The sequence below is a fragment of the Ranitomeya imitator genome, chromosome 3, assembly GCF_032444005.1.
Source record: "Ranitomeya imitator isolate aRanImi1 chromosome 3, aRanImi1.pri, whole genome shotgun sequence".
In the NCBI taxonomy this organism is placed as follows: Eukaryota; Metazoa; Chordata; class Amphibia; order Anura; family Dendrobatidae; genus Ranitomeya; species Ranitomeya imitator.
The window spans coordinates 797,500,262-797,527,707 of NC_091284.1; the positions used below are offsets into that span (position 1 = coordinate 797,500,262).

General features: G+C 44.0%; 1 protein-coding gene across 1 annotated transcript in view; it reads left to right on the top strand.

Moving 5' to 3' along the window:
• DYNC2H1 (dynein cytoplasmic 2 heavy chain 1) overlaps positions 1-27,446 on the top strand; it is a 552,714-nt gene that overhangs the window by 355,897 nt on the left and 169,371 nt on the right. Inside the window, exon 82 of the mRNA XM_069759211.1 lies at positions 7,002-7,106. Within this exon, the coding sequence (XP_069615312.1) occupies positions 7,002-7,106 (105 nt within the window). The remainder of the gene's footprint in view (positions 1-7,001; positions 7,107-27,446) is intronic.

The following is a 27,446-nucleotide window of genomic DNA, read 5'->3' on the forward strand; positions in this document are numbered from 1 at the left end:
GAAAGGCTTGAGAAAGGCCCAATGCGAGCCGAAACGTCGCGAGATGTGGGTCTGAAATAAACTTCACAGCTTTTTCACCTTCATAATCTATTGGAGTGCTGCCTTCCTTTATTTGTTTGACATATTACGTGGATGGACATGAGGATGGTCTTTTCCAGGAGGCCTGGCACCCATCGGTGAGCTTTGTGCTGCACTCATTGCCGGCTTTTATAAAAGACACCGGTGCGTACTTCTCGCAAGTCACACTGATGGTCCTTGTGGTGTGCGAGTTTTTATCGCTCCCATAGACTTTCATTGGTGAATCTCAGCCAAGATACGGTGCAGATCGCAGCATGCTGCGATTTCACTCTCACGTATAATACGGCCGAGATAAAAAACGGATGATAGGAGCTGCCCCGTAGATTAACATTGGAGTGCTATGCGATTTTTTTATCACATAGCGCTCGTCCATATTACGGTCTAGTGTGACTCCGGCCTAATACAGATATTGATGAAGACTTGTCACATGAACGTTCACTGGGTCGCAAACATCTATTTTATGTGAACGAGCACGTGTGCAAAATTTTCAGTAAATGAGCGGCACACGGCATAGGATTGTTGTCACCGTAGTGCGCTACAGATTTGTGTAACTCCTGAGCATCTGCAGAGTATAGAGGAACTTACCCAATCTTGTACCCAAATCCTACTGAAGTAAAGTGCGCCAAATCCCAGGTCCAGTGTCCCAATCCACTATACCAGGTCCAGTTTGTCCCAGTCCACTATACCAGGTCCAGTTTGTCCCAGTCCACTATACCAGGTCCAGTTTGTTCCAGTCCTCTATACCAGGTCCAGTTTGTCCCAGTCCACTATACCAGGTCCAGTTTGTCCCAGTCCACTATACCAGGTCCAGTTTGTTCCAGTCCTCTATACCAGGTCCAGTTTGTCCCAGTCCACTATACCAGGTCCAGTTTGTCCCAGTCCACTATACCAGGTCCACTCTATCACAGTCCACAATCCTAAGTCAAGCCTATCAAAGTACCATATAATACGTCCAGTTCACTATACCAGGTCCAGTATATATTAGTGCACTATTCCAGATCCAGTTTATCCCAGTACTCTATTATAGGTCCAGTCTATCCCAGTACACTATTATAGATCCAGTCTATCCCAGTACAATATTATAGGTCTAGTCTATCCGTACACTATTATAGATCCAGTCTATCCCAGTACACTATTATAGGTCCAGTCTATCCCAGTACACTATTATAGGTCCAGTCTATCCCAGTACACTATTATAGGTCCAGTCTATCCCTGTACACTATTATACGGTAGGTCCAGTCTATCCCAGTACACTATTATATATCCAGTCTATCCCAGTACACTATTATAGGTCCAGTCTATCCCAGTACACCATTATAGGTCCAGTCTATCCCAGTCCACTATTTTAGGTCCAGTCTATCCCAGTACACTATTTTAGGTCCAGTCTATCCCAGTACACTATTTTAGGTCCAGTCTATCCCAGTCCATTATTTTAGGTCCAGTCTATCCCAGTACACTATTATAGGTCCAGTCTATCCCAGTACACTATTATAGGTCCAGTCTATCCCAGTACACTATTTTAGGTCCAGTCTATCCCAGTACACTATTTTAGGTCCAGTCTATCCCAGTACACTATTTTAGGTCCAGTCTATCCCAGTACACTATTATAGGTCCAGTCTATCCCAGTACACTATTTTAGGTCCAGTCTATCCCAGTACACTATTATAGGTCCAGTCTATCCCAGTACACTATTATAGATCCAGTCTATCCCAGTACACTATTTTAGGTCCAGTCTATCCCAGTACACTATTTTAGGTCCAGTCTATCCCAGTCCACTATTTTAGGTCCAGTCTATCCCAGTACACTATTATAGGTCCAGTCTATCCCAGTACACTATTATAGGTCCAGTCTATCCCAGTACACTATTTTAGGTCCAGTCTATCCCAGTACACTATTTTAGGTCCAGTCTATCCCAGTACACTATTATAGGTCCAGTCTATCCCAGTACACTACTTTAGGTCCAGTCTATCCCAGTACACTATTATAGGTCCAGTCTATCCCAGTACACTATTTTAGGTCCAGTCTATCCCAGTACACTATTATAGGTCCAGTCTATCCCAGTACACTATTATAGGTCCAGTCTATCCCAGTACACTATTTTAGGTCCAGTCTATCCAAGTACACTATTTTAGGTCCAGTCTATCCCAGTACACTATTATAGGTCCAGTCTATCCCAGTACACTATTATAGGTCCAGTCTATCCCAGTACACTATTATAGGTCCAGTCTATCCCTGTACACTATTATACGGTAGGTCCAGTCTATCCCAGTACACTATTATATATCCAGTCTATCCCAGTACACTATTATAGGTCCAGTCTATCCCAGTACACCATTATAGGTCCAGTCTATCCCAGTCCACTATTTTAGGTCCAGTCTATCCCAGTCCACTATTTTAGGTCCAGTCTATCCCAGTACACTATTTTAGGTCCAGTCTATCCCAGTACACTATTTTAGGTCCAGTCTATCCCAGTCCACTATTTTAGGTCCAGTCTATCCCAGTACACTATTTTAAGTCCAGTCTATCCCAGTACACTATTTTAGGTCCAGTCTATCCCAGTACACTATTATAGGTCCAGTCTATCCCAGTACACTATTTTAGGTCCAGTCTATCCCAGTACACTATTATAGGTCCAGTCTATCCCAGTACACTATTATAGATCCAGTCTATCCCAGTACACTATTTTAGGTCCAGTCTATCCCAGTACACTATTTTAGGTCCAGTCTATCCCAGTCCACTATTTTAGGTCCAGTCTATCCCAGTACACTATTATAGGTCCAGTCTATCCCAGTACACTATTATAGGTCCAGTCTATCCCAGTACACTATTTTAGGTCCAGTCTATCCCAGTACACTATTTTAGGTCCAGTCTATCCCAGTACACTTATATAGGTCCAGTCTATCCCAGTACACTATTATACGGTAGGTCCAGTCTATCCCAGTACACTATTATATATCCAGTCTATCCCAGTACACTATTATAGGTCCAGTCTATCCCAGTACACCATTATAGGTCCAGTCTATCCCAGTCCACTATTTTAGGTCCAGTCTATCCCAGTACACTATTATAGGTCCAGTCTATCCCAGTACACTATTTTAGGTCCAGTCTATCCCAGTACACTATTTTAGGTCCAGTCTATCCCAGTCCACTATTTTAGGTCCAGTCTATCCCAGTACACTATTTTAAGTCCAGTCTATCCCAGTACACTATTTTAGGTCCAGTCTATCCCAGTACACTATTATAGGTCCAGTCTATCCCAGTACACTATTTTAGGTCCAGTCTATCCCAGTACACTATTATAGGTCCAGTCTATCCCAGTACACTATTATAGATCCAGTCTATCCCAGTACACTATTTTAGGTCCAGTCTATCCCAGTACACTATTTTAGGTCCAGTCTATCCCAGTAGGTCCAGTTTGTCCCATTCCTCTATACCAGGTCCAGTTTGTCCCAGTCCACTATACCAGGTCCACTCTATCACAGTCCACAATCCTAAGTCAAGCCTATCAAAGTACCATATAATACGTCCAGTTCACTATACCAGGTCCAGTATATATTAGTGCACTATTCCAGATCCAGTTTATCCCAGTACTCTATTATAGGTCCAGTCTATCCCAGTACACTATTATAGATCCAGTCTATCCCAGTACAATATTATAGGTCTAGTCTATCCATACACTATTATAGATCCAGTCTATCCCAGTACACTATTATAGGTCCAGTCTATCCCAGTACACTATTATAGGTCCAGTCTATCCCTGTACACTATTATACGGTAGGTCCAGTCTATCCCAGTACACTATTATATATCCAGTCTATCCCAGTACACTATTATAGGTCCAGTCTATCCCAGTACACCATTATAGGTCCAGTCTATCCCAGTCCACTATTTTAGGTCCAGTCTATCCCAGTACACTATTTTAGGTCCAGTCTATCCCAGTACACTATTTTAGGTCCAGCCTATCCCAGTCCATTATTTTAGGTCCACTCTATCCCAGTACACTATTATAGGTCCAGTCTATCCCAGTACACTATTATAGGTCCAGTCTATCCCAGTACACTATTTTAGGTCCAGTCTATCCCAGTACACTATTTTAGGTCCAGTCTATCCCAGTACACTATTATAGGTCCAGTCTATCCCAGTACACTATTTTAGGTCCAGTCTATCCCAGTACACTATTATAGGTCCAGTCTATCCCAGTACACTATTATAGATCCAGTCTATCCCAGTACACTATTTTAGGTCCAGTCTATCCCAGTACACTATTTTAGGTCCAGTCTATCCCAGTCCACTATTTTAGGTCCAGTCTATCCCAGTACACTATTATAGGTCCAGTCTATCCCAGTACACTATTATAGGTCCAGTCTATCCCAGTACACTATTTTAGGTCCAGTCTATCCCAGTACACTATTTTAGGTCCAGTCTATCCCAGTACACTATTATAGGTCCAGTCTATCCCAGTACACTATTTTAGGTCCAGTCTATCCCAGTACACTATTATAGGTCCAGTCTATCCCAGTACACTATTTTAGGTCCAGTCTATCCCAGTACACTATTATAGGTCCAGTCTATCCCAGTACACTATTATAGGTCCAGTCTATCCCAATACACTATTTTAGGTCCAGTCTATCCAAGTACACTATTTTAGGTCCAGTCTATCCCAGTACACTATTATAGGTCCAGTCTATCCCAGTACACTATTATAGGTCCAGTCTATCCCATTACACTATTATAGGTCCAGTCTATCCCTGTACACTATTATACGGTAGGTCCAGTCTATCCCAGTACACTATTATATATCCAGTCTATCCCAGTACACTATTATAGGTCCAGTCTATCCCAGTACACTATTATAGGTCCAGTCTATCCCAGTACACTATTTTAGGTCCAGTCTATCCCAGTACACTATTTTAGGTCCAGTCTATCCCAGTCCACTATTTTAGGTCCCGTCTATCCCAGTACACTATTTTAAGTCCAGTCTATCCCAGTACACTATTTTAGGTCCAGTCTATCCCAGTACACTATTATAGGTCCAGTCTATCCCAGTACACTATTTTAGGTCCAGTCTATCCCAGTACACTATTATAGGTCCAGTCTATCCCAGTACACTATTATAGATCCAGTCTATCCCAGTACACTATTTTAGGTCCAGTCTATCCCAGTACACTATTTTAGGTCCAGTCTATCCCAGTCCACTCTTTTAGGTCCAGTCTATCCCAGTACACTATTATAGGTCCAGTCTATCCCAGTACACTATTATAGGTCCAGTCTATCCCAGTACACTATTTTAGGTCCAGTCTATCCCAGTACACTATTTTAGGTCCAGTCTATCCCAGTACACTTATATAGGTCCAGTCTATCCCAGTACACTATTTTAGGTCCAGTCTATCCCAGTACACTATTATAGGTCCAGTCTATCCCAGTACACTATTATAGGTCCAGTCTATCCCTGTACACTATTATACGGTAGGTCCAGTCTATCCCAGTACACTATTATATATCCAGTCTATCCCAGTACACTATTATAGGTCCAGTCTATCCCAGTACACCATTATAGGTCCAGTCTATCCCAGTCCACTATTTTAGGTCCAGTCTATCCCAGTACACTATTATAGGTCCAGTCTATCCCAGTACACTATTTTAGGTCCAGTCTATCCCAGTACACTATTTTAGGTCCAGTCTATCCCAGTCCACTATTTTAGGTCCAGTCTATCCCAGTAAACTATTTTAAGTCCAGTCTATCCCAGTACACTATTTTAGGTCCTGTCAATCCCAGTACACTATTATAGGTCCAGTCTATCCCAGTACACTATTTTAGGTCCAGTCTATCCCAGTACACTATTATAGGTCCAGTCTATCCCAGTACACTATTATAGATCCAGTCTATCCCAGTACACTATTTTAGGTCCAGTCTATCCCAGTACACTATTTTAGGTCCAGTCTATCCCAGTACACTATTTTAGGTCCAGTCTATCCCAGTACACTATTATAGGTCCAGTCTATCCCAGTACACTATTATAGGTCCAGTCTATCCCAGTACACTATTTTAGGTCCAGTCTATCCCAGTACACTATTTTAGGTCCAGTCTATCCCAGTACACTTATATAGGTCCAGTCTATCCCAATACACTATTTTAGGTCCAGTCTATCCCAGTACACTATTATAGGTCCAGTCTATCCCAGTACACTATTTTAGGTCCAGTCTATCCCAGTACACTATTATAGGTCCAGTCTATCCCAGTACACTATTATAGGTCCAGTCTATCCCAGTACACTATTTTAGGTCCAGTCTATCCAAGTACACTATTTTAGGTCCAGTCTATCCCAGTACACTATTTTAGGTCCAGTCTATCCCAGTACACTATTTTAGGTCCAGTCTATCCCAGTACACTTATATAGGTCCAGTCTATCCCAGTACACTATTATAGGTCCAGTCTATCCCAGTACACTATTATAGATCCAGTCTATCCCAGTACACTATTTTAGGTCCAGTCTATCCCAGTCCACTATTTTAGGTCCAGTCTATCCCAGTCCACTATTTTAGGTCCAGTCTATCCCAGTACACTATTATAGGTCCAGTCTATCCCAGTACACTATTATAGGTCCAGTCTATCCCAGTACACTATTATAGGTCCAGTCTATCCCAGTACACTATTATAGGTCCAGTCTATCCCAGTACACTATTATAGGTTCAGTCTATCACAGTACACTATTATAGGTCCAGTCTATCCCAGTACACTATTATAGGTCCAGTCTATCCCAGTACACTATTATAGATCCAGTATATCCCAGTACACTATTTTAGGTCCATTCTATCCCAGTACCCCATTATAGGTCCAGTCTATCCCAGTACCCCATTATAGGTCCAGTCTATCCCAGTACACTATTATAGGTCCAGTCTAATCCTCAATTTGTTTCCCACAGGAGTACCGCAATGTGATTGGAAGCCTGCCGGAGGATGATAAGCCCGCGTTCTTTGGTCTACCGGCTAATATTGCCCGTTCCTCCCAGCGTATGATCAGTTCTCAGGTAAAGTATCAGGACCCCCTGCATGTACCCGATGCATTTTTACTACATAAATGTACTATATAGTGACGAACATTACAAGATGGCTGCATGGTGGCTCATACAGTATTTATGTTCTATTACCTCGCACATTAGCACATGGGGTGACTGCAGACTTTTCTTCTGAGATCGGACAACCCAAGTGTTTAATGCTCTATTCTGGGTAAATGTCAATGTACAGGAGGGGGAGGAGGTGAGCTGTGACATCACCTGTTGTAAATGGAGAGTTTATTATATTCTGTTTATAGATGTACTATCAGATATTCAAATCCTGTCTGTGATGAGGATGAAACTGCTGAAAAGTCTTTTGTATGTAAAAGGTGGTCAAGTGTAAGAACGAACGGCCTTTGTGAAAGATGCTGCAAGATTTCTGATAATATTTTAAACAGATCGTCATATGGAAAACTGAAAAACATTACCAGACGGTTAACAAAAATGCATGTCACATAAAATCTGATTTGCACAATAGACCATTTTCTGATGACATAATCCCTTTAAGTTTTCCTGGCATGATGGCGTTTGTGTGTATGATGTGGGTTCTGTCCGGGTGCATGAATATTGCATACTTGCAGTCACATCTGTCCCAGTATACTATCTCAAGTCCAGTTTATCCCAGTACACTATTATAGGTCCAGTCTATCCCAGTCCACTATCTCAAGTCCAGTTTATCCCAGTACACTATTATAGGTCCAGTCTATCCCAGTATACTATCTCAAGTCCAGTTTATCCCAGTACACTATTATAGGTCCAGTCTATCCCAGTACACTATTATAGGTCCAGTCTATCCCAGTCCACTGTCTCAAGTCCAGTTTATCCCAGTACACTATTATAGGTCCAGTCTATCCCAGTACACTATTATAGATCCAGTATATCCCAGTACTCTATTATAGGTGCAGTCTATCCCAGTATACTATCTCAAGTCCAGTTTGTCCCAGTACACTATTATAGATCCAGTCTATCCCAGTACACTATTATAGGTCCAGTCTATCCCAGTCCACTATCTCAAGTCCAGTTTGTCCCAGTACACTATTATAGGTCAAGTCTATCCCAGTACACTATTATAGGTCCAGTCTATCCCAGTCCACTATCTCAAGTCCAGTTTATCCCAGTACACTATTATAGGTCCAGTCTATCCCAGTACACTATTATAGGTCCAGTCTATCCCAGTACACTATCTCAAGTCCAGTTTATCCCAGTACACTATTTTTTTTATACACGATTCTAGGTCTGGTCTATCCCAGGTCCGGTCTATCCCAGTTCACTATCCCAGGTCCAGTCTATCTGCTGTTCCCAGCACTAACACCAGAGAATAGAGTGACTGCAGACTTGTCATTTGTAGACCACACAACCCCTTTAATGAATTATGGGATGTGCCAGAAATGTTACTACAGTCAGAAACTGGAGTAACCTATCTGGCGTAAGGTACATCACTAGTGATGAGCGAGTATACTCGTTGCTCGGGTTTTCCTGAGCATGCTCAGGTGGTCTCCGAGTATTTATGACTGCTCGGAGATTTAGTTTTCATCACGGCAGCTGAATAATTTATAGCTATTAGCCAGCCTGAGCACATGTGGGGGTTGCCTGGTTTCTAGGGAATCCCCACATGTAATCAAGCAGGCTAATAGCTGTAAATCATGCTGCAGAGTCAACAAAAACTAAACCTCCGAGCAGTCACACTCATAAACACTCGGAGGCCACCCAGCGTGCTCGGGAAAACCTGAGCAACGAGTATACTCGCTCATCACTATACGCCACAGCTCGCCATGAATTAGACAAGTGGGCGTTTCTCTGTCCCACCCCTATTCATGCTTCATAAATTCTTGTGTAGCTGGACAAAATTGGTTTGAAAACTCCAATATTTTTGCTCAACCTTGTATCGACCCCCATTTTTTTTTACATTGGGAGTCAATAGACAACATATTCAGCTGCGGTTACACTCATCCGTGCCGTATGTACATCTCTAGATGCTCCTGGCCTATACGGGCCGATTGGCCCAGACACGTAGGAAAGCAGTTCTCTGCTGAGAATTAGTCTCTAATTTCTCCACCTGTCAGTAATTGGAGCAAGGGTTTTATGACTTGTATTCCGCTGTGCCTGCGTCTCTATTCTTCCAATATCCTTATCAGAAGCAATATAAGCGGGAGTCTGATAGCGGTATTACCAAGAAAAGTCCTGCAAGTTTAGCCGCCCCCCCGCGTCTATCCACAAGGTCAGCGCGGCCTCAGACGCAGCCTTTTCACACACTGTTTGTCGAATCATATTTTTTTTTAAGCCATTATCACCGCTGACATATTATGGGATTTGCAGAGTGTAGCACTGACGCCTTTAGCAATAGTCAACAGTGCTGAGTTATCGACCCCCAGGAGACACGGGGCATGAATATTTATGCAGAACTGCGCCTTCCTATTGACTAAGCCACTTTGTCATTTTTAACCTTTATGTATGGGTAGCATTTCTTTATGGAAATCCTGTTTGCGGTGGGATTATTGACCTTGACAGCCTGATTTGTCTACTCTCCTTTCATGGACCACAAGAGTAAGTTACATTTATCATGGTGTCAGGGACCTGAAAGGTAAGGATACGGGAGTGGGGAGACCATTAAAAGGGAGACCATGCAAGTCATTGTTCCTCCAGCTGCTTTCCTGGCTAAAATTAAGGTTCTCTTAAGTAAAAGGGGTTGCCGTATCTTCTTTCTTCAGGAGCGCACCACTCCCCAGCTTCCTGCTTTTCGAGGGCATTGCGCTCCTGACAAGAGATAGGCGGATCCCTGATGTTCAGGCCCAGCGGGTTCAGCCGAACAATTAAAAAAGTTAGGGTTCGAGTACCAGAACCTGAACCCCATTCACTGTCTGATTTAGCAAGGTTGGATATCAGGAATAGCGGGGTCCCCACACTGTTTTTTTAAGTATTTAAATAAATAATTAAAAAAAATCAGTGTGGGGTCCCTCCCATTTTAGACAACCAGCCAAGCTAAAGCACACAACTGGGGGCTGGTATATTCTCAGGCTGGTAAGGGGCCATGGATATTGTACCCTCCCAGCCTAAGTATAGCAACCCGCAGCCGCCCAGAAAAGGCGCATCAGTTCTGGAACTTTGCCCGGCTCTTCCCTCTTACCCTGTAGTGGTGCCAAGTGGGGTTCATATTTGTGAGATTGATGTCACCTTTGTGTTGTCTGATGACGTCAAGCTACGGATTAGTAATGGAGAGGGCCGGATTTAAGAGATGGGTGGCCCAGGGCCCATTTTGGAGGGAGGCTCGTTTTTCAAGGGTGTTGCAATATGTAATGCAAAAACACAAAATGAAACGAACGCAAGTTTATTTACAAAAATCGTTTATGCAGAGTAATTCAGGTAAAATCATTCATTTTTTACAATCCAGGCACTTTCCTTGATTTTGGTGCTGCAAAATCACTAATGAGGTCACTAAAGTCCAATTCACGCTGGGCTCTATATGTCAGAGGCTGCTGCTGAGCTGTATATGTATGAGAGGCTTTTGCTGGGCTGTATACAGTACCTTGCGAAAGTATTCGGCTCTCTGGAAGTTTTCAGGGTATGTGCACACGCTGCGGTTTACTCTGTGGATTTTTCCGGACTGATTTTTTTTTTGCGGATTTTGTGCGGATTCCACCTGCAGATTCCTGTTATGGAGCAGGTGTAAACCGCTGCAGAATCCGCACAAAGAATTGACATGCTGCGGAATAAGCAACGCTACGTTTCCGCGCTGTTTTTTCCGCAGCATGTGCACTGCGGATTTTGTTTTCCATAAGTTTACATTGTACTGTACACTCATGGAAAACCGCTGCAAATCCGCAGCGGCCAATCCTCTGCAGATCCGCAGCAAAATCCGCAACGTGTGCACATACCCTAAACCTTTTCCCACATATCATGCTTCAAACATAAAGATACCAAATGTAAATTTTTGGGGAAGGATCAACAACAAGTGGAACGCAATTGTGAAGTTGAACCAAATTTATTGGTTATTTTAAATTTTTGTGGAAAATCAAAAACTGAAACGTGGGGCGTGCAATATTATTCGGCCCCTTTAACTTAATACTTTGTTGCGCCACCTTTTGCTGCGATTACAGCTGCCAGTCGCTTGAGGTATGTCTCTATCAGTTTTGTACATCGAGAGACTGAAATTCTTCCCCGTTCTTCCTTGGCAAACAGCTCGAGCTCAGTGAGGTTTGATGGAGATCGTTTGTGAACAGCAGTTTTCAGCTTTTTCCACAGATTCTTGATCGGATTGAGGTCTGGACTTTGACTTGGCCATTCTAACACCTGGATACGTTTATTTGTGAACCATTCCATTGTAGATTTTGCTTTATGTTTGGGATCCATTGTCTTGTTGGAAGACAAATCTCCATCCCAGTCTCAGGTCTTTTGGAGACTCCAACAGGTTTTCTTCAAGAATGGTCCTGTATTTGGCTCCATCCATCTTCCCATCAATTTTAACCATCTTCCTTGTCCCTGCTGAAGAAAAGCACACCCAAACCATGATGCTGCCACCACCATGTTTGACAGTGGGGATGGTGTGTTCAGGATGATGAGCTGTGTTGCCTTTATGCCAAACATATTTTGGCATTGTTGCCAAAAAGTTCTATTTTGGTTTCATCTGACCAGAGCACCTTCTTCCACATGTTTGGTGTGTCTCCCAGGTAGCTTGCTGCAAACTTTAAACAACACTTTTTATGGATATTTTTGAGAAATGGCTTTCTTCTTGCCACTCTTCCATAAAGGCCAGATTTGTGTAGTGTACGACTGATTGTTTTCCTATGGACAGACTGTCCCACCTCAGCTGTAGTTCTCTGCAGTTCATCCAGAGTGATCATGGGCCTCTTGGCTGAATCTCTGATCAGTCTTCTCCTTGTTTGAGATGAAAGTTTAGAGGGATGGCCGGGTCTTGGTAGATTTGCAGTGGTATGATACTCCTTACATTTCAATATGATCACTTGCACAGTGCTCATTGGAATATTTAAAGTTTTGGAAATCATTTTGTATCCAAATCCGGCTTTAAACTTCTCCACAACAGTATCACAGACCTGCCTGTTGTGTTCCTTGGTCTTCATGATGCTCTCTGTGCTTCAAACAGAACCCTGAGACTATTACAGAGCAGGTGCATTTATACGGAGACTTGGTTACACACAGGTGGATTATATTTATCATCATTAGGCATTTAGGACAAGATTGGATCATTCAGAGATCCACAATGAACTTATGGAGTGAGTTTGCTGCACTTAAAGTAAAGGGGCCGAATAATATTGCACGCCCCACTTTTCAGTTTTTGAATTTCCACAAAAATTTAAAATATCCAATAAATTTTGTTCAACTTCACAATTGTGCTCCACTTGTTGTTGATTCATCACCAAAAATTTACATTTGGTATTTTTATGTTTGAAGCATGATATCTTGGAAAAGGTTGAAAAGTTCCAGGGGGCTGAATACTTACTTTCACAAGGCACTGTATGTTATAATAGGTCAACTCACACGGCTTCTTAACCCCTTAGTGACCGCCGATACGCCTTTTAACGGCGGCCGCTAAGGGTACTTAAACCACAGCGCCGTTAATTAACGGCACTGTGGAAAAAGTGAATAGCGCCCCCCAGAGGCCGATTTTCTCCGGGGTCTCGGCTGCCGGGGGTAGCCGAGACCCCAGAGAACATGATTCGGGGGGTTTTTAACCCACCCCGCATTTGCGATCGCCGGTAATTAACCGTTTACCGGCGATCGCAAAAAAAAAAAAAAATGCGATCTCTTTTTAATTTCTCTGTCCTCCGATGTGATCGCACATCGGAGGACAGAGAAAAGGGGTCCCGGGTGGCCCCCCAATAATTACCTAGCTCCCCCGGTGCTCCTTGTGTCTCCCGGTGGGCGCCGCCATCTTCAAAATGGCGGGCGCATGCGCAGTGCGCCCGCCGGCCGGCCCCGCGAGAATCTTTGGGGTCTCGGCTGTCAGGGGTAGCCGAGACCCCAAAGAGCATGATCGGGGTCGGTTTTACCGACCCCTGTTTTGCGATCGCCAGTAATTAACTGTTTACCGGCGACCGCAAAAAAAAAAAAAAAAAAAAAAGTAAAGTGTAATTCTCTGTCCTCTGATGTGATCGCACATCAGAGGACAGAGAAATAGGGGGATTCGGGGACCCTACAATACTCACCTGTGTCCCTGGATCCTCTTGCTGCTCCTCCTGGCCGCCGGCAGAAGAAAATGGCGGGCGCATGCGCAGTGCGCCCGCCATCTGTCTCCATCTGCCGGCCGGCAGGAGAAGAGCAGTTGGGGCTAAAATTAGGGGTAGGGTTAGGGGTAGGGTTAGGGCTAGGGTTAGGGCTAGGGTTAGGGCTAGGGTTGGGGCTAAATTTAGGGTTAGGGTTGGGGCTAAATTTAGGGTTAGGGTTGGGGCTAAATTTAGGGTTAGGCTTCTTTCACACTTACGTCGGTACGGGGCCGTCGCAATGCGTCGGCCCGACATACCGACGCACGTTGTGAAAATTGTGCACAACGTGGGCAGCGGATGTAGTTTTTCAACGCATCCGCTGCCCAATCTATGTCCTGGGGAGGAGGGGGCGGAGTTACGGCCACGCATGCGCAGTCAGAAATGGCGGATGCGACGTACAAAAAAACGTTTCATTGAACGTTTTTTTGTGCCGACGGTCCGCCAAAACACAACTGATCCAGTGCACGACGGACGCGACGTGTGGCCATCCGTCACGATCCGTCGGCAATACAAGTCTATGGGCAAAAAACGCATCCTGCGGGCACATTTGCAGGATCCGTTTCTTGTCCAAAACGACGGATTGCGACGGAATGCCAAACGACGCAAGTGTGAAAGTAGCCTTAGGGCTAGGGTTAGGGTTGGGGCTAAAGTTAGGGCTAGGGTTGGGGCTAAAGTTAGGGTTAGAGCTGGGATTAGGGTTAGTGTTTGGATTAGGGTTGGTATTAGGGTTAGGGTTGGCATTAGGGTTACGCTTGGGATTAGGGTTAGGTTTGGGATTAGGGTTAAGGTTAGGGTTGTGATTAGGGGTGTATTGGGATTAGGGTTAGGTTTGAGGTTAGGGTTGAGATTAGGATTAGGGGTGTGTTGGATTTAGGGTTTTGATTAGGGTTATGGTTAGGGTTGACATTAGGGTTGTTTTGGGGTAAGGGTTGTGATTATGGTTAGGGTTAGTGATTAGGATTATGGATCAGGTTGGGATTAGGGTTAGGGGTGTGTTGGGGTTAGGGTTGGAGCTAGAATTGGGGGGGTTTCCACTGTTTAGGTACATCAGGGGGTCTCCAAACACGACAGCCAATTTTGCGCTCAAAAAGTCAAATGGTGCTCCCTCCCTTCTGAGCTCTGCCGTGCGCCCAAACAGTGGGTTACCCCCACATATGGGACATCAGCGTACTCGGGATAAATTGGACAACAACTATTGCAGTCCAATTTCTCCTGTTACCCTTGTGAAAATAAAAACTTGGGGGCTACAATATCTTTTTTGTGGAAAAAAAAATTTTTTTTTATTTTCTCGACTCTGCATTCTAAACTTCTGTGAAGCACTTGGGCATTCAAAGTTCTCACCACACATCTAGATAAGTTCCTTGGGGGGTCTAGTTTCCAAAATGGGGTCACTTGTGGAGGGTTTCTACTGGTTAGGTACATCAGGGGCTCTGCAAACGCAACATAATACCCGCAGACCATTCTATCAAAGTCTGCATTCCAAAACGGCGCTCCTTCCTTCCGAGCTCTGCCGTGCGCCCAAACAGTGGTTTACCCCCACATTTGGGGTACCAGCATACTCAGGACAAATTGGACAACAACTTTTGGGGTCCAATTTCTCTTGTTACCCTTGTGAAAATAAAAACTTGGGGGCTAAAAAATCTTTTTTGTGGAAAAAAAAATATTTTTTATTTTCACGGCTCTGCATTATAAACTTCTGTGAAGCACTTGGGCATTCAAGGTTCTCACCACACATCTAGATAAGTTCCATGGGGGGCCTAGTTTCCAAAATGGGGTCACTTGTGGGGGATTTCTACTGTTTAGGCACATCAGGGGCTCTCCAAACGCGACATGGCGTCCGATCTCAATTCCAGCCAATTCTACATTGAAAAAGTAAAACGGCACTCTTTCTCTTCCAAGCTCTGCGGTGCGCCCAAACAGTGGTTTACCCCCACATATTGGGTATCGACGTACTCAGGAGAAATTGCACAACAACTTTAGTGGTCTAATTTCTCCTGTTACCCTTGTGAAAATAAAAATTTGTGGGCAAAAAGATCATTTTTGTAGAAAAAATGCAATTTTTTTTTTCACGGCTCTACGTTATAAACTTCTGTGAAGCACATGGGGGTTCAAGTGCTCGCCACACATCTAGATAAGTTCCTTAAGGGGCCTAGTTTCCAAAATGGTGTCACTTGTGGGGGGTTTCCACTGTTTAGGCAAATCAGGGGCTCTCCAAACGCGACATGGCGTCCAATCTCAATTCCAGCCAATTCTACATTGAAAAAGTCAGACGGCACTCCTTCTCTTCCAAGCTCTGCGGTGCGCCCTAACAGTGGTTTACCCCCACATATTGGGTATCAGCGTACTCAGGAGAAATTGCACAACAACTTTTGTGGTCTAATTTCTCCTGTTACCCTTGTGAAAATAAAAATTTGTGGGCAAAAAGATCATTTTTGTGTAAACAAAAGCGATTTTTTATTTTCACGGCTCTACGTTATAAACTTCTGTGAAGCACTTGGGGGTTCAAAGTGCTCACCACACATCTAGATAAGTTCCTTAAGGGGTCTAGTTTCCAAAATGGTGTCACTTGTGGGGAGTTTCCACTGTTTAGGCACATCAGGGGCTCTCTAAACGTGACATGGCGTCCGATCTCAATTCCAGCCAATTCTGCATTGAAAAAGTCAAACGGCGCTCCTTCACTTCTAAGTTCTGCGGTGCGCCCAAAAAGTGGTTTACCCCCACATATGGGGTATTGGCGTATTCAGGAGAAATTGCATAACAAAATTTATGGTTACATTTCTGTTTTTACACTTGTGAAAATAAAAAAAATGGTTCTGATTTAAGATGTTTGCAAAAAAAAGTTAAATGTTCATTTTTTCCTTCCACATTGTTTCAGTTCCTGTGAAGCACGTAAAGGGTTAATAAACTTCTTGAATGTGGTTTTGAGAACCTTGAGGGGTGTAGTTTTTAGAATGGTGTCACACTTCATTATTTTCTATCATATAGACCCCTCAAAATGACTTCAAATGTGATGTGGTCCCTAAAAAAAAATGGTGTTGTAAAAATGAGAAATTGCTGGTCAACTTTTAACCCTTATAACTCCCTAACAAAAAAAAATGTTGTTTCCAAAATTGTGCTGATGTAAAGTAGACATGTGGGAAATGTTATTTATTAACTATTTTTCGTGACATATCTCTCTGATTTAAGGGCATAAAAATACAAAGTTTGAAAATTGCAAAATTTTAAAAATTTTCGCCATATTTCCGTTTTTTTCATAAATAATCGCAAGTAATATCGAAGAAATGTTACCACTAACATGAAGTACAATATGTCACGAAAAAACAATCTCAGAATCAGCGGGATCCGTTGAAGCGTTCCAGAGTTATAACCTCATAAAGTGACAGTGGTCAGAATTGCAAAAATTGGCTCGGTCATTAAGTACCAAATTGGCTCTGTCACTAAGGGGTTAAAGAGGTAGACACAGGAACAGTTTATATTTAAAGTCTCATAAACGGCGTCACCAGATAATGTTAATGCAGCCTTTGTCGGGCAGAAAGTAGAACGTAAAGTAACAAGTCCACGCAATAGTGCTGGTTAGCCCACCTGGCTTAGACTCCAGCTTCCATGTCCTTTAGCAAAGGACATTCAATCCAGGAGATCTGCCGTCTCTATACGTCCAGCTTTCCTTAGCAAAAAAAAAAAATCTTCAGACCCAGCCACACACAAATTCTCCAGAGAGCTGGATATTTATCCTCTGCACTCCTCCCACTCTACAGCTGCTCTATCATCCTAGCACAAAACATGGCTGATTAACCCCTCTCATCACTTAGTGTGCTGGCTGGATGATTTTTCTTTATATTACTAAAGCTAACAACCTCAGTGCTACATATCTCCCCTCTAGTACTTTGATATATATAGATATATATACATATATATATATATGTGTATATACAGTACAGAGCAAAAGTTTGGACACACCTCATTTAAAGATTTTTTTGTATTTTAATGACTATGAAAATTGTAAATTCACACTGAAGGCATCGAAACTATGAATTAACACATGTGGAATTATATACTTAACAGAAAAGTGTGAAACAACTGAAAATATGTCTTATATTCTAGGTTCTTCAATGTAGCCACCTTTTGCTTTGATGACTGCTTTGCACTTTCTTGACATTCTCTTGATGAGCGTCAAGAGGTAGTCACCAGAAATGGTTTTCACTTCACAGGTGTGGCCTGTCAGGTTTATTAAGTGGGATTTCTTGCCTTATAAATGGGGTTGGTACCATCAGTTGTGTTGTGCAGAAGTCTGGTGGATACACAGCTGATAGTCCTACTGAATAGACTGTTAGAATTTGTATTATGGCAAGAAAAAAACAGCTAAGTAAAGAAAAACGAGTGGCCATCATTACTTTAAAAAATGAAGGTCAGTCAGTCCGAAAAACTGGGAAAAGATTGAAAGTGTCCCCAAGTGCAGTGGCAAAAACCGTTAAGCGCTACAAAGAAACTAGCTCACATGAGGACCGCCCCAGGAAAGGAAGACCAAGAGTCACCTCTGCTTCTGAGGATGAGTTTATCCGAGTCACCAGCCTCAGAAATCGCAGGTTAACAGCAGATCAGATTAGCTGCATTTAAAGACACCTGTCTTATATAGTCACCTTTATAAAAGACTCCTGTCCACAGACTCAATAACTCAGTCAGACTTTACCCTCTACAACATGGGCAAGACCAAAGAGCTTTTAAGGATGTCAGGGACAAGATCATAGACCTGCACAAAGCTGGAATGGGCTACAAAACCATAAGTAAGACGCTGGGTGAGAAGGAGACAACTGTTGGTGCAATAGTAAGAAAATGGAAGAAATACAAAATGACTGTCAATCACCTCGTGGGGTTTGCTTGATCATGATGAAGGTGAGAGGTCAGCCTAAAACTACATGGGGGGTGGGATCTTGTTAATGAGCTGGGACCACAGTCACCAAGAAAACGATTGGTAACACATTACGCTATAAAGGTTTAAAATCCTGCAGTGCCCGCAAGGTCCCCTGCTCAAGGAGGCACACGTGTAGCCCGTCTGAAGTTTGCCAATGAACACCTGGATGATTCTGTGACTGATTGGGAGAAGGGGCTGTAGTCAGATGAAACAAAAATTGAGGTCTTTGGCACTAACTCAACTCGTTGTCTTTGGAGGAAGAGAAATGCTACCGATGACCAAAAGAACACCATCCCCACTGTCAAGCATGGAGGTGGAAACATTATGTTTTGGGGGTATTTCTCTGCCCATGTACCATAAAATCCTTCCCTCTGTCAGAACATTAAAAATGGGTCGTGGCTGCTTCTTCCAGCAAGACAATGACCCAAAACGGGTCGGATTTTTATGTTAAATGTCTTTTTTAATTTTTTAGTATGTTTCTTTCACAAGCTTTGATATCACCATCTAAAATCAATAACATCTTGCAATTTTTTCACTGACCATTAGGCCTAATATTAGATTCCTACGCAGAGGTGTATCTAGGGTTTCTGGCACCCGGGCAAGTATTCAGTTTGGCGCCCCCCCAGAACGTATGCGATTTGCACACTTGGTCATGTGCCCACGAGCTCCTCTCCCTAATGCTCTCAATGTTCAGTGAAAAACTGAGAGAAGCAGAAGAGAAGCTCGATGTCACAGGACCATAAGTATGAAAATCACATATGAGTGAAGTGTCCATGTGACGACTACTGGAACCTGCAGAGCTGAATCCTGACATCGCAGCTTCTGAATTCTCACAATGCACTGCACACTTTTAGGATTCTCCCTGGCCGGTGGACAGTCATGTCAGCACAAGTATGTGATTTGTATAGTTCTGACCACATTCCGACTAGACGTGCCCGGCCTCACTCAGTTCATTTTCATTGAGTGAGGCCACACATGTCTAGTCAGCACGTGACCGCGCGAATGTAAAATCGCCAGCACGAGAAAATCCTGACAGCATGCAGAGCACTGTGAGAGCTCAGAAGTCTGCAGTCACAAAGAATGACTGCAGACTCATTACAAACCTGGACATCCCCTTTAATGCTCCTAACATAAATAAAAACATGAGAATTAGTCAGTATCACAAATAACATTTACATCCAGGTACCTGATAGATGACGTCGTCTCTGGAGTCGTTCTTCTTTTCTTCATCTTGTCCAGATCCCATGATGCGTTTTCTCACCCACAGCCGTCTCTGCAGACTTCCATCTTCTCCGCTCTTTTGCCCTTAAAGATACAAGTGTCATTATAATGCTCCTGAATAAAAAATTGCCCCTCACTATATTGTCTGCACAAAATATGACCCCCACACTGTTCCTCTTATGGTACATGCTCTTTACACTGACCTCTCCTTTCCATACCAGCCTGTTGTGAATTCTGTGGCTGAATTCACTCCTGTGGTCACAAGTGGTACTGCAGCTTCTGAGCTTCCTCCCTCAGGTGTTCTGGTGAGCTCGTTAACTGCTTCATTACTTAACTCCGCCTGATGCTGCTATCCTTGCTCCTTGTCAATGTTTCAGTGTTGGATCTGAGCTTCTCCTGATTGTTCCTGTGACCTGCTGCTCTGTATAGCTAAGTGCTTTTTGCTTTTTTGTTGCTTTTTTTTCTGTCCAGCTTGTCTTTTGTTTTGCTGGAAGCTCTGAGACGCAAAGGGTGTACCGCCGTGCCGTTAGTTCGGCACGGTGGGGGTTTTTTTGCCCCCTTTGCGTGGTTTTGCTTTAGGGTTTTTTGTAGACTGTAAAGTTCGCTTTACTGTCCTCGCTCTGTCCTAGAATATCGGGCCCCACTTTGCTGAATCTATTTCATCCCTACGTTTTGTCTTTTCATCTTACTCACAGTCATTATATGTGGGGGGCTGCCTTTTCCTTTGGGGAATTTCTCTGGGGCAAGTCAGGCCTATTTTTCTATCTTCAGGCTAGCTAGTTTCTTAGGCTGTGCCGAGTTGCCTAGGTAGTTGTTAGGCGCAATCCACAGCCGCTTTTAGTTGTGTTTAGGATAGGATCAGGTGTGCAGTCTACAGAGTTTCCACGTCTCAGAGCTCGTTCTTGTATTTTTGGGTATTTGTCAGATCACTGTGTGCGCTCTGATCGCTTAGCACACTGTGTTTCTGGATTGCCTTCATAACACCTGTCATTAGCAAACATAACAGTACAAGGAGCCCAAACTAATGATTCTCAATAGAGGGAAAGAAAAAGTTCTGACATCATTTTTTTTTTTTTTTCTGCTCTGTGTTCACTTTTTTTTTTCCCCTAGACATTTGGGTGATTCTGGACACAGGTGTGGACATGGATATTCAGGGACTGTGCTCTTCAATGGATAATCTTGTTATAAATGTACAAAAAATTCAAGATACTATTGATCAGAAATCTATGTTAGAACCAAGAATTCCTATTCCTGATTTGTTTTTTGGAGATAGAACTAAGTTTCTAAGTTTCAAAAATAATTGTAAGCTATTTCTGGCCTTGAAACCTCATTCTTCTGGTAATCCTATTCAACAGGTTTTGATTATTATTTCTTTTTTGCGCGGCGACCCTCAAGACTGGGCATTTTCTCTTGCGCCAGGAGACCCTGCATTGAGTAGTGTCGATGCGTTTTTCCTGGCGCTCGGATTGCTGTACGATGAGCCTAATTCAGTGGATCAGGCTGAGAAAAATTTGCTGGCTTTGTACCAGGGTCAGGATGATATAGAAGTATATTGTCAGAAATTTAGGAAATGGTCAGTACTCACTCAGTGGAATGAATCTGCGCTGGCAGCTTTGTTCAGAAAGGGTCTCTCTGAGGCTCTTAAGGATGTCATGGTGGGATTTCCTATGCCTGCTGGTTTGAATGAGTCTTTGTCTTTGGCCATTCAGATCGGTCGACGCTTGCGCGAGCGTAAATCTGTGCACCATTTGGCGGTACTGCCTGAGGTTAAACCTGAGCCTATGCAGTGCGATAGGACTATGACTAGAGTTGAACGGCAGGAATACAGACGTCTGAATGGTCTGTGTTTCTACTGTGGTGATTCCACTCATGCTATTTCTGATTGTCCTAAGCGCACTAAGCGGTCCGCTAGGTCTGCCGTCATTGGTACTGTACAGTCCAAATTCCTTCTGTCCATTACCTTGATATGCTCTTTGTCGTCATTTTCTGTCATGGCGTTTGTGGATTCGGGCGCTGCCCTGAATCTGATGGATTTGGATTATGCTAAACGTTGTGGGTTTTTCTTGGAGCCTTTGCGGTGTCCTATTCCATTGAGAGGAATTGATGCTACACCTTTGGCCAAGAATAAACCTCAATACTGGGCCCAGCTGACCATGTGCATGGCTCCTGCACATCAGGAAGTTATTCGCTTTCTGGTGTTGCATAATCTGCATGATGTGGTCGTGTTGGGGTTGCCATGGCTACAAACCCATAATCCAGTATTGGATTGGAATTCCATGTCGGTATCCAGCTGGGGTTGTCAGGGGGTACATGGTGATGTTCCATTTTTGTCGATTTCGTCATCCACCCCTTCTGAGGTCCCAGAGTTCTTGTCTGATTATCAGGATGTATTTGAAGAGCCCAAGTCCGATGCTCTACCTCCGCATAGGGATTGTGATTGTGCTATCAATTTGATTCCTGGTAGTAAATTCCCTAAAGGTCGATTATTTAATTTATCCGTGCCCGAACACGCCGCTATGCGCAGTTATGTGAAGGAATCCCTGGAGAAGGGACATATTCGCCCATCGTCATCACCACTGGGAGCAGGGTTCTTCTTTGTAGCCAAGAAGGATGGTTCGCTGAGACCGTGTATTGATTACCGCCTTCTTAATAAGATCACTGTTAAATTTCAGTATCCCTTGCCATTGTTATCTGACTTGTTTGCTCGGATTAAGGGGGCTAGTTGGTTCACTAAGATAGATCTTCGTGGTGCGTATAATCTGGTGAGAATCAGGCAAGGAGATGAATGGAAAACTGCATTCAATACGCCCGAGGGTCATTTTGAGTATCTAGTGATGCCGTTCGGACTTGCCAATGCTCCATCTGTGTTTCAGTCTTTTATGCATGACATCTTCCGTGAGTATCTGGATAAATTCCTGATTGTTTACTTGGATGACATTTTGATCTTCTCAGATGATTGGGACTCTCATGTGAAGCAGGTCAGAATGGTTTTTCAGGTCCTGCATGCTAACTCTTTGTTTGTGAAGGGATCAAAGTGTCTCTTCGGTGTGCAGAAAGTTTCATTTTTGGGGTTCATCTTTACCCCTTCTACTATCGAGATGGATCCAGTTAAGGTCCAAGCCATCCAGGATTGGATTCAGCCGACATCTCTGAAAAGTCTGCAAAAGTTCCTGGGCTTTGCTAATTTTTATCGTCGCTTCATCTGTAATTTTTCTAGCATTGCCAAACCATTGACCGATTTGACCAAGAAGGGTGCTGATTTGGTTAATTGGTCTTCTGCTGCTGTGGAAGCTTTTCAGGAGTTGAAGCGTCGTTTTTGTTCTGCCCCTGTGTTGTGTCAGCCAGATGTTTCTCTTCCGTTCCAGGTCGAGGTTGATGCTTCTGAGATTGGAGCAGGGGCGGTTTTGTCACAGAGAGGTTCTGATTGCTCAGTGATGAAACCATGTGCTTTCTTTTCCAGGAAGTTTTCGCCCGCTGAGCGTAATTATGATGTGGGCAATCGAGAGTTGCTGGCCATGAAGTGGGCATTCGAGGAGTGGCGTCATTGGCTTGAAGGAGCTAAGAATCGCGTGGTGGTATTGACTGATCATAAGAACTTGACTTATCTCGAGTCTGCCAAGCGCTTGAATCCTAGACAGGCCCGTTGGTCGTTATTTTTTGCCCGCTTCGACTTTGTGATTTCGTACCTTCCGGGCTCTAAAAATGTGAAGGCGGATGCTCTGTCTAGGAGTTTTGTGCCCGACTCTCCGGGTTTATCTGAGCCAGCGGGTATCCTCAAGGAAGGAGTCATTGTGTCTGCCATCTCCCCTGATTTGCGGCGGGTGCTGCAAAAATTTCAGGCGAATAAACCTGATCATTGTCTAGCAGAGAAACTGTTCGTCCCTGATAGGTGGACTAATAAACTTATCTCTGAACTTCATTGTTCGGTGTTGGCTGGTCATCCTGGAATCTTTGGTACCAGAGAGTTAGTGGCTAGATCCTTCTGGTGGTCATCTCTGTCACGGGATGTACGTACTTTTGTGCAGTCCTGTGGGATTTGTGCTAGGGCTAAGCCCTGCTGTTCTCGTGCCAGTGGGTTGCTTTTGCCCTTGCCGGTCCCAAAGAGGCCTTGGACACATATTTCGATGGATTTCATTTCTGACCTTCCCGTTTCTCAAAAGATGTCAGTCATTTGGGTGGTCTGTGATCGCTTTTCTAAAATGGTCCATCTGGTGCCCTTGGCTAAATTGCCTTCCTCCTCTGATTTGGTACCTTTGTTCTTTCAGCATGTGGTTCGGTTGCATGGCATTCCTGAGAATATTGTTTCTGACAGAGGTTCCCAGTTTGTTTCAAGGTTTTGGCGAGCCTTTTGTGGTAGGATGGGCATTGACCTATCCTTTTCCTCGGCTTTCCATCCTCAGACTAATAGCCAGACCGAACGAACCAATCAGACCTTGGAAACATATCTGAGATGTTTTGTTTCTGCAGACCAGGATGATTGGGTGTCCTTTTTGCCGTTGGCTGAGTTCGCCCTTAATAATCGGGCCAGCTCGGCTACCTTGGTTTCTCCATTTTTTTGCAATTCTGGGTTCCATCCTCGTTTCTCTTCAGGACAGGTTGAGTCTTCGGACTGTCCTGGTGTGGATTCTGTGGTGGATAGGTTGCAGCAGATCTGGACTCAGGTAGTGGACAATTTGATCTTGTCCCAGGAGAAAGCTCAACTTTTCACTAATCGCAGACGCCGTGTGGGTCCCCGACTTCGTGTTGGGGATCTGGTTTGGTTATCTTCTCGTCATATTCCTATGAAGGTTTCCTCTCCTAAATTTAAACCTCGTTTTATTGGTCCGTATAGGATTTCTGAGGTTCTCAATCCTGTGTCTTTTCGTTTGACCCTCCCAGACTCCTTTTCCATACATAATGTATTCCATAGGTCGTTGTTGCGGAGATACGTGGCACCTATGGTTCCATCTGTTGAGCCTCCTGCCCCGGTTTTGGTGGAGGGGGAATTGGAGTATATTGTGGAGAAGATTTTGGATTCTCGTGTTTCTAGACGGAAACTCCAGTATCTGGTTAAATGGAAGGGTTATGCTCAGGAAGATAATTCCTGGGTTTTTGCCTCTGATGTTCATGCTTCCGATCTTGTTCGTGCCTTTCATGCGGCTCATCCTGGTCGGCCTGGGGGCTCTGGTGAGGGTTCGGTGACCCCTCCTCAAGGGGGGGGTACTGTTGTGAATTCTGTGGCTGAATTCACTTCTGTGGTCACAAGTGGTACTGCAGCTTCTGAGCTTCCTCCCTCAGGTGTTCTGGTGAGCTCGTTAACTGCTTCATTACTTAACTCCGCCTGATGCTGCTATCCTTGCTCCTTGTCAATGTTTCAGTGTTGGATCTGAGCTTCTCCTGATTGTTCCTGTGACCTGCTGCTCTGTATAGCTAAGTGCTTTTTGCTTTTTTGTTGCTTTTTTTTTGTAGCCAAGAAGGATGGTTCGCTGAGACTGTGTATTGATTACCGCCTTCTTAATAAGATCACTGTTAAATTTCAGTATCCCTTGCCATTGTTATCTGACTTGTTTGCTCGGATTAAGGGGGCTAGTTGGTTCACTAAGATAGATCTTCATGGTGCGTATAATCTGGTCAGAATCAGGCAAGGAGATGAATGGAAAACTGCATTCAATACGCCCGAGGGTCATTTTGAGTATCTAGTGATGCCGTTCGGACTTGCCAATGCTCCATCTGTGTTTCAGTCTTTTATGCATGACATCTTCCGTGAGTATCTGGATAAATTCCTGATTGTTTACTTGGATGACATTTTGATCTTCTCAGATGATTGGGACTCTCATGTGAAGCAGGTCAGAATGGTTTTTCAGGTCCTGCGTGCTAACTCTTTGTTTGTGAAGGGATCAAAGTGTCTCTTCGGTGTGCAGAAAGTTTCATTTTTGGGGTTCATCTTTACCCCTTCTACTATCGAGATGGATCCAGTTAAGGTCCAAGCCATCCAGGATTGGATTCAGTCGACATCTCTGAAAAGTCTGCAAGAGTTCCTGGGCTTTGCTAATTTTTATCGTCGCTTCATCTGTAATTTTTCTAGCATTGCCAAACCATTGACCGATTTGACCAAGAAGGGTGCTGATTTGGTTAATTGGTCTTCTGCTGCTGTGGAAGCTTTTCAGGAGTTGAAGCGTCGTTTTTGTTCTGCCCCTGTGTTGTGTCAGCCAGATGTTTCTCTTCCGTTCCAGGTCGAGGTTGATGCTTCTGAGATTGGAGCAGGGGCGGTTTTGTCACAGAGAGGTTCTGATTGCTCAGTGATGAAACCATGTGCTTTCTTTTCCAGGAAGTTTTCGCCCGCTGAGCGTAATTATGATGTGGGCAATCGAGAGTTGCTGGCCATGAAGTGGGCATTCGAGGAGTGGCGTCATTGGCTTGAAGGAGCTAAGCATCGCGTGGTGGTATTGACTGATCATAAGAACTTGACTTATCTCGAGTCTGCCAAGCGCTTGAATCCTAGACAGGCCCGTTGGTCGTTATTTTTTGCCCGCTTCGACTTTGTGATTTCGTACCTTCCGGGCTCTAAAAATGTGAAGGCGGATGCTCTGTCTAGGAGTTTTGTGCCCGACTTTCCGGGTTTATCTGAGCCAGCGGGTATCCTCAAGGAAGGAGTCATTGTGTCTGCCATCTCCCCTGATTTGCGGCGGGTGCTGCAAAAATTTCAGGCGAATAAACCTGATCGTTGTCCAGCAGAGAAACTGTTCGTCCCTGATAGGTGGACTAATAAACTTATCTCTGAACTTCATTGTTCGGTGTTGGCTGGTCATCCTGGAATCTTTGGTACCAGAGAGTTAGTGGCTAGATCCTTCTGGTGGTCATCTCTGTCACGGGATGTACGTACTTTTGTGCAGTCCTGTGGGATTTGTGCTAGGGCTAAGCCCTGCTGTTCTCGTGCCAGTGGGTTGCTTTTGCCCTTGCCGGTCCCAAAGAGGCCTTGGACACATATTTCGATGGATTTCATTTCTGACCTTCCCGTTTCTCAAAAGATGTCAGTCATTTGGGTGGTCTGTGATCGCTTTTCTAAAATGGTCCATCTGGTGCACTTGGCTAAATTGCCTTCCTCCTCTGATTTGGTACCTTTGTTCTTTCAGCATGTGGTTCGTTTGCATGGCATTCCTGAGAATATTGTTTCTGACAGAGGTTCCCAGTTTGTTTCAAGGTTTTGGCGAGCCTTTTGTGGTAGGATGGGCATTGACCTATCCTTTTCCTCGGCTTTCCATCCTCAGACTAATAGCCAGACCGAACGAACCAATCAGACCTTGGAAACATATCTGAGATGTTTTGTTTCTGCAGACCAGGATGATTGGGTGTCCTTTTTGCCGTTGGCTGAGTTCGCCCTTAATAATCGGGCCAGCTCGGCTACCTTGGTTTCTCCATTTTTTTTGCAATTCTGGGTTCCATCCTCGTTTCTCTTCAGGACAGGTTGAGTCTTCGGACTGTCCTGGTGTGGATTCTGTGGTGGACAGGTTGCAGCAGATCTGGACTCAGGTAGTGGACAATTTGACCTTGTCCCAGGAGAAGGCTCAGCTTTTCGCTAATCGCAGACGCCGTGTGGGACCCCGACTTCGTGTTGGGGATCTGGTTTGGTTATCTTCTCGTCATATTCCTATGAAGGTTTCCTCTCCTAAATTTAAACCTCGTTTTTTTGGTCCGTATAGGATTTCTGAGGTTCTCAATCCTGTGTCTTTTCGTTTGACCCTCCCAGACTCCTTTTCCATACATAATGTATTCCATAGGTCGTTGTTGCGGAGATACGTGGCACCTATGGTTCCATCTGTTGAGCCTCCTGCCCCGGTTTTGGTGGAGGGGGAATTGGAGTATATTGTGGAGAAGATTTTGGATTCTCGTGTTTCTAGACGGAAACTCCAGTATCTGGTTAAATGGAAGGGTTATGCTCAGGAAGATAATTCCTGGGTTTTTGCCTCTGATGTTCATGCTTCCGAT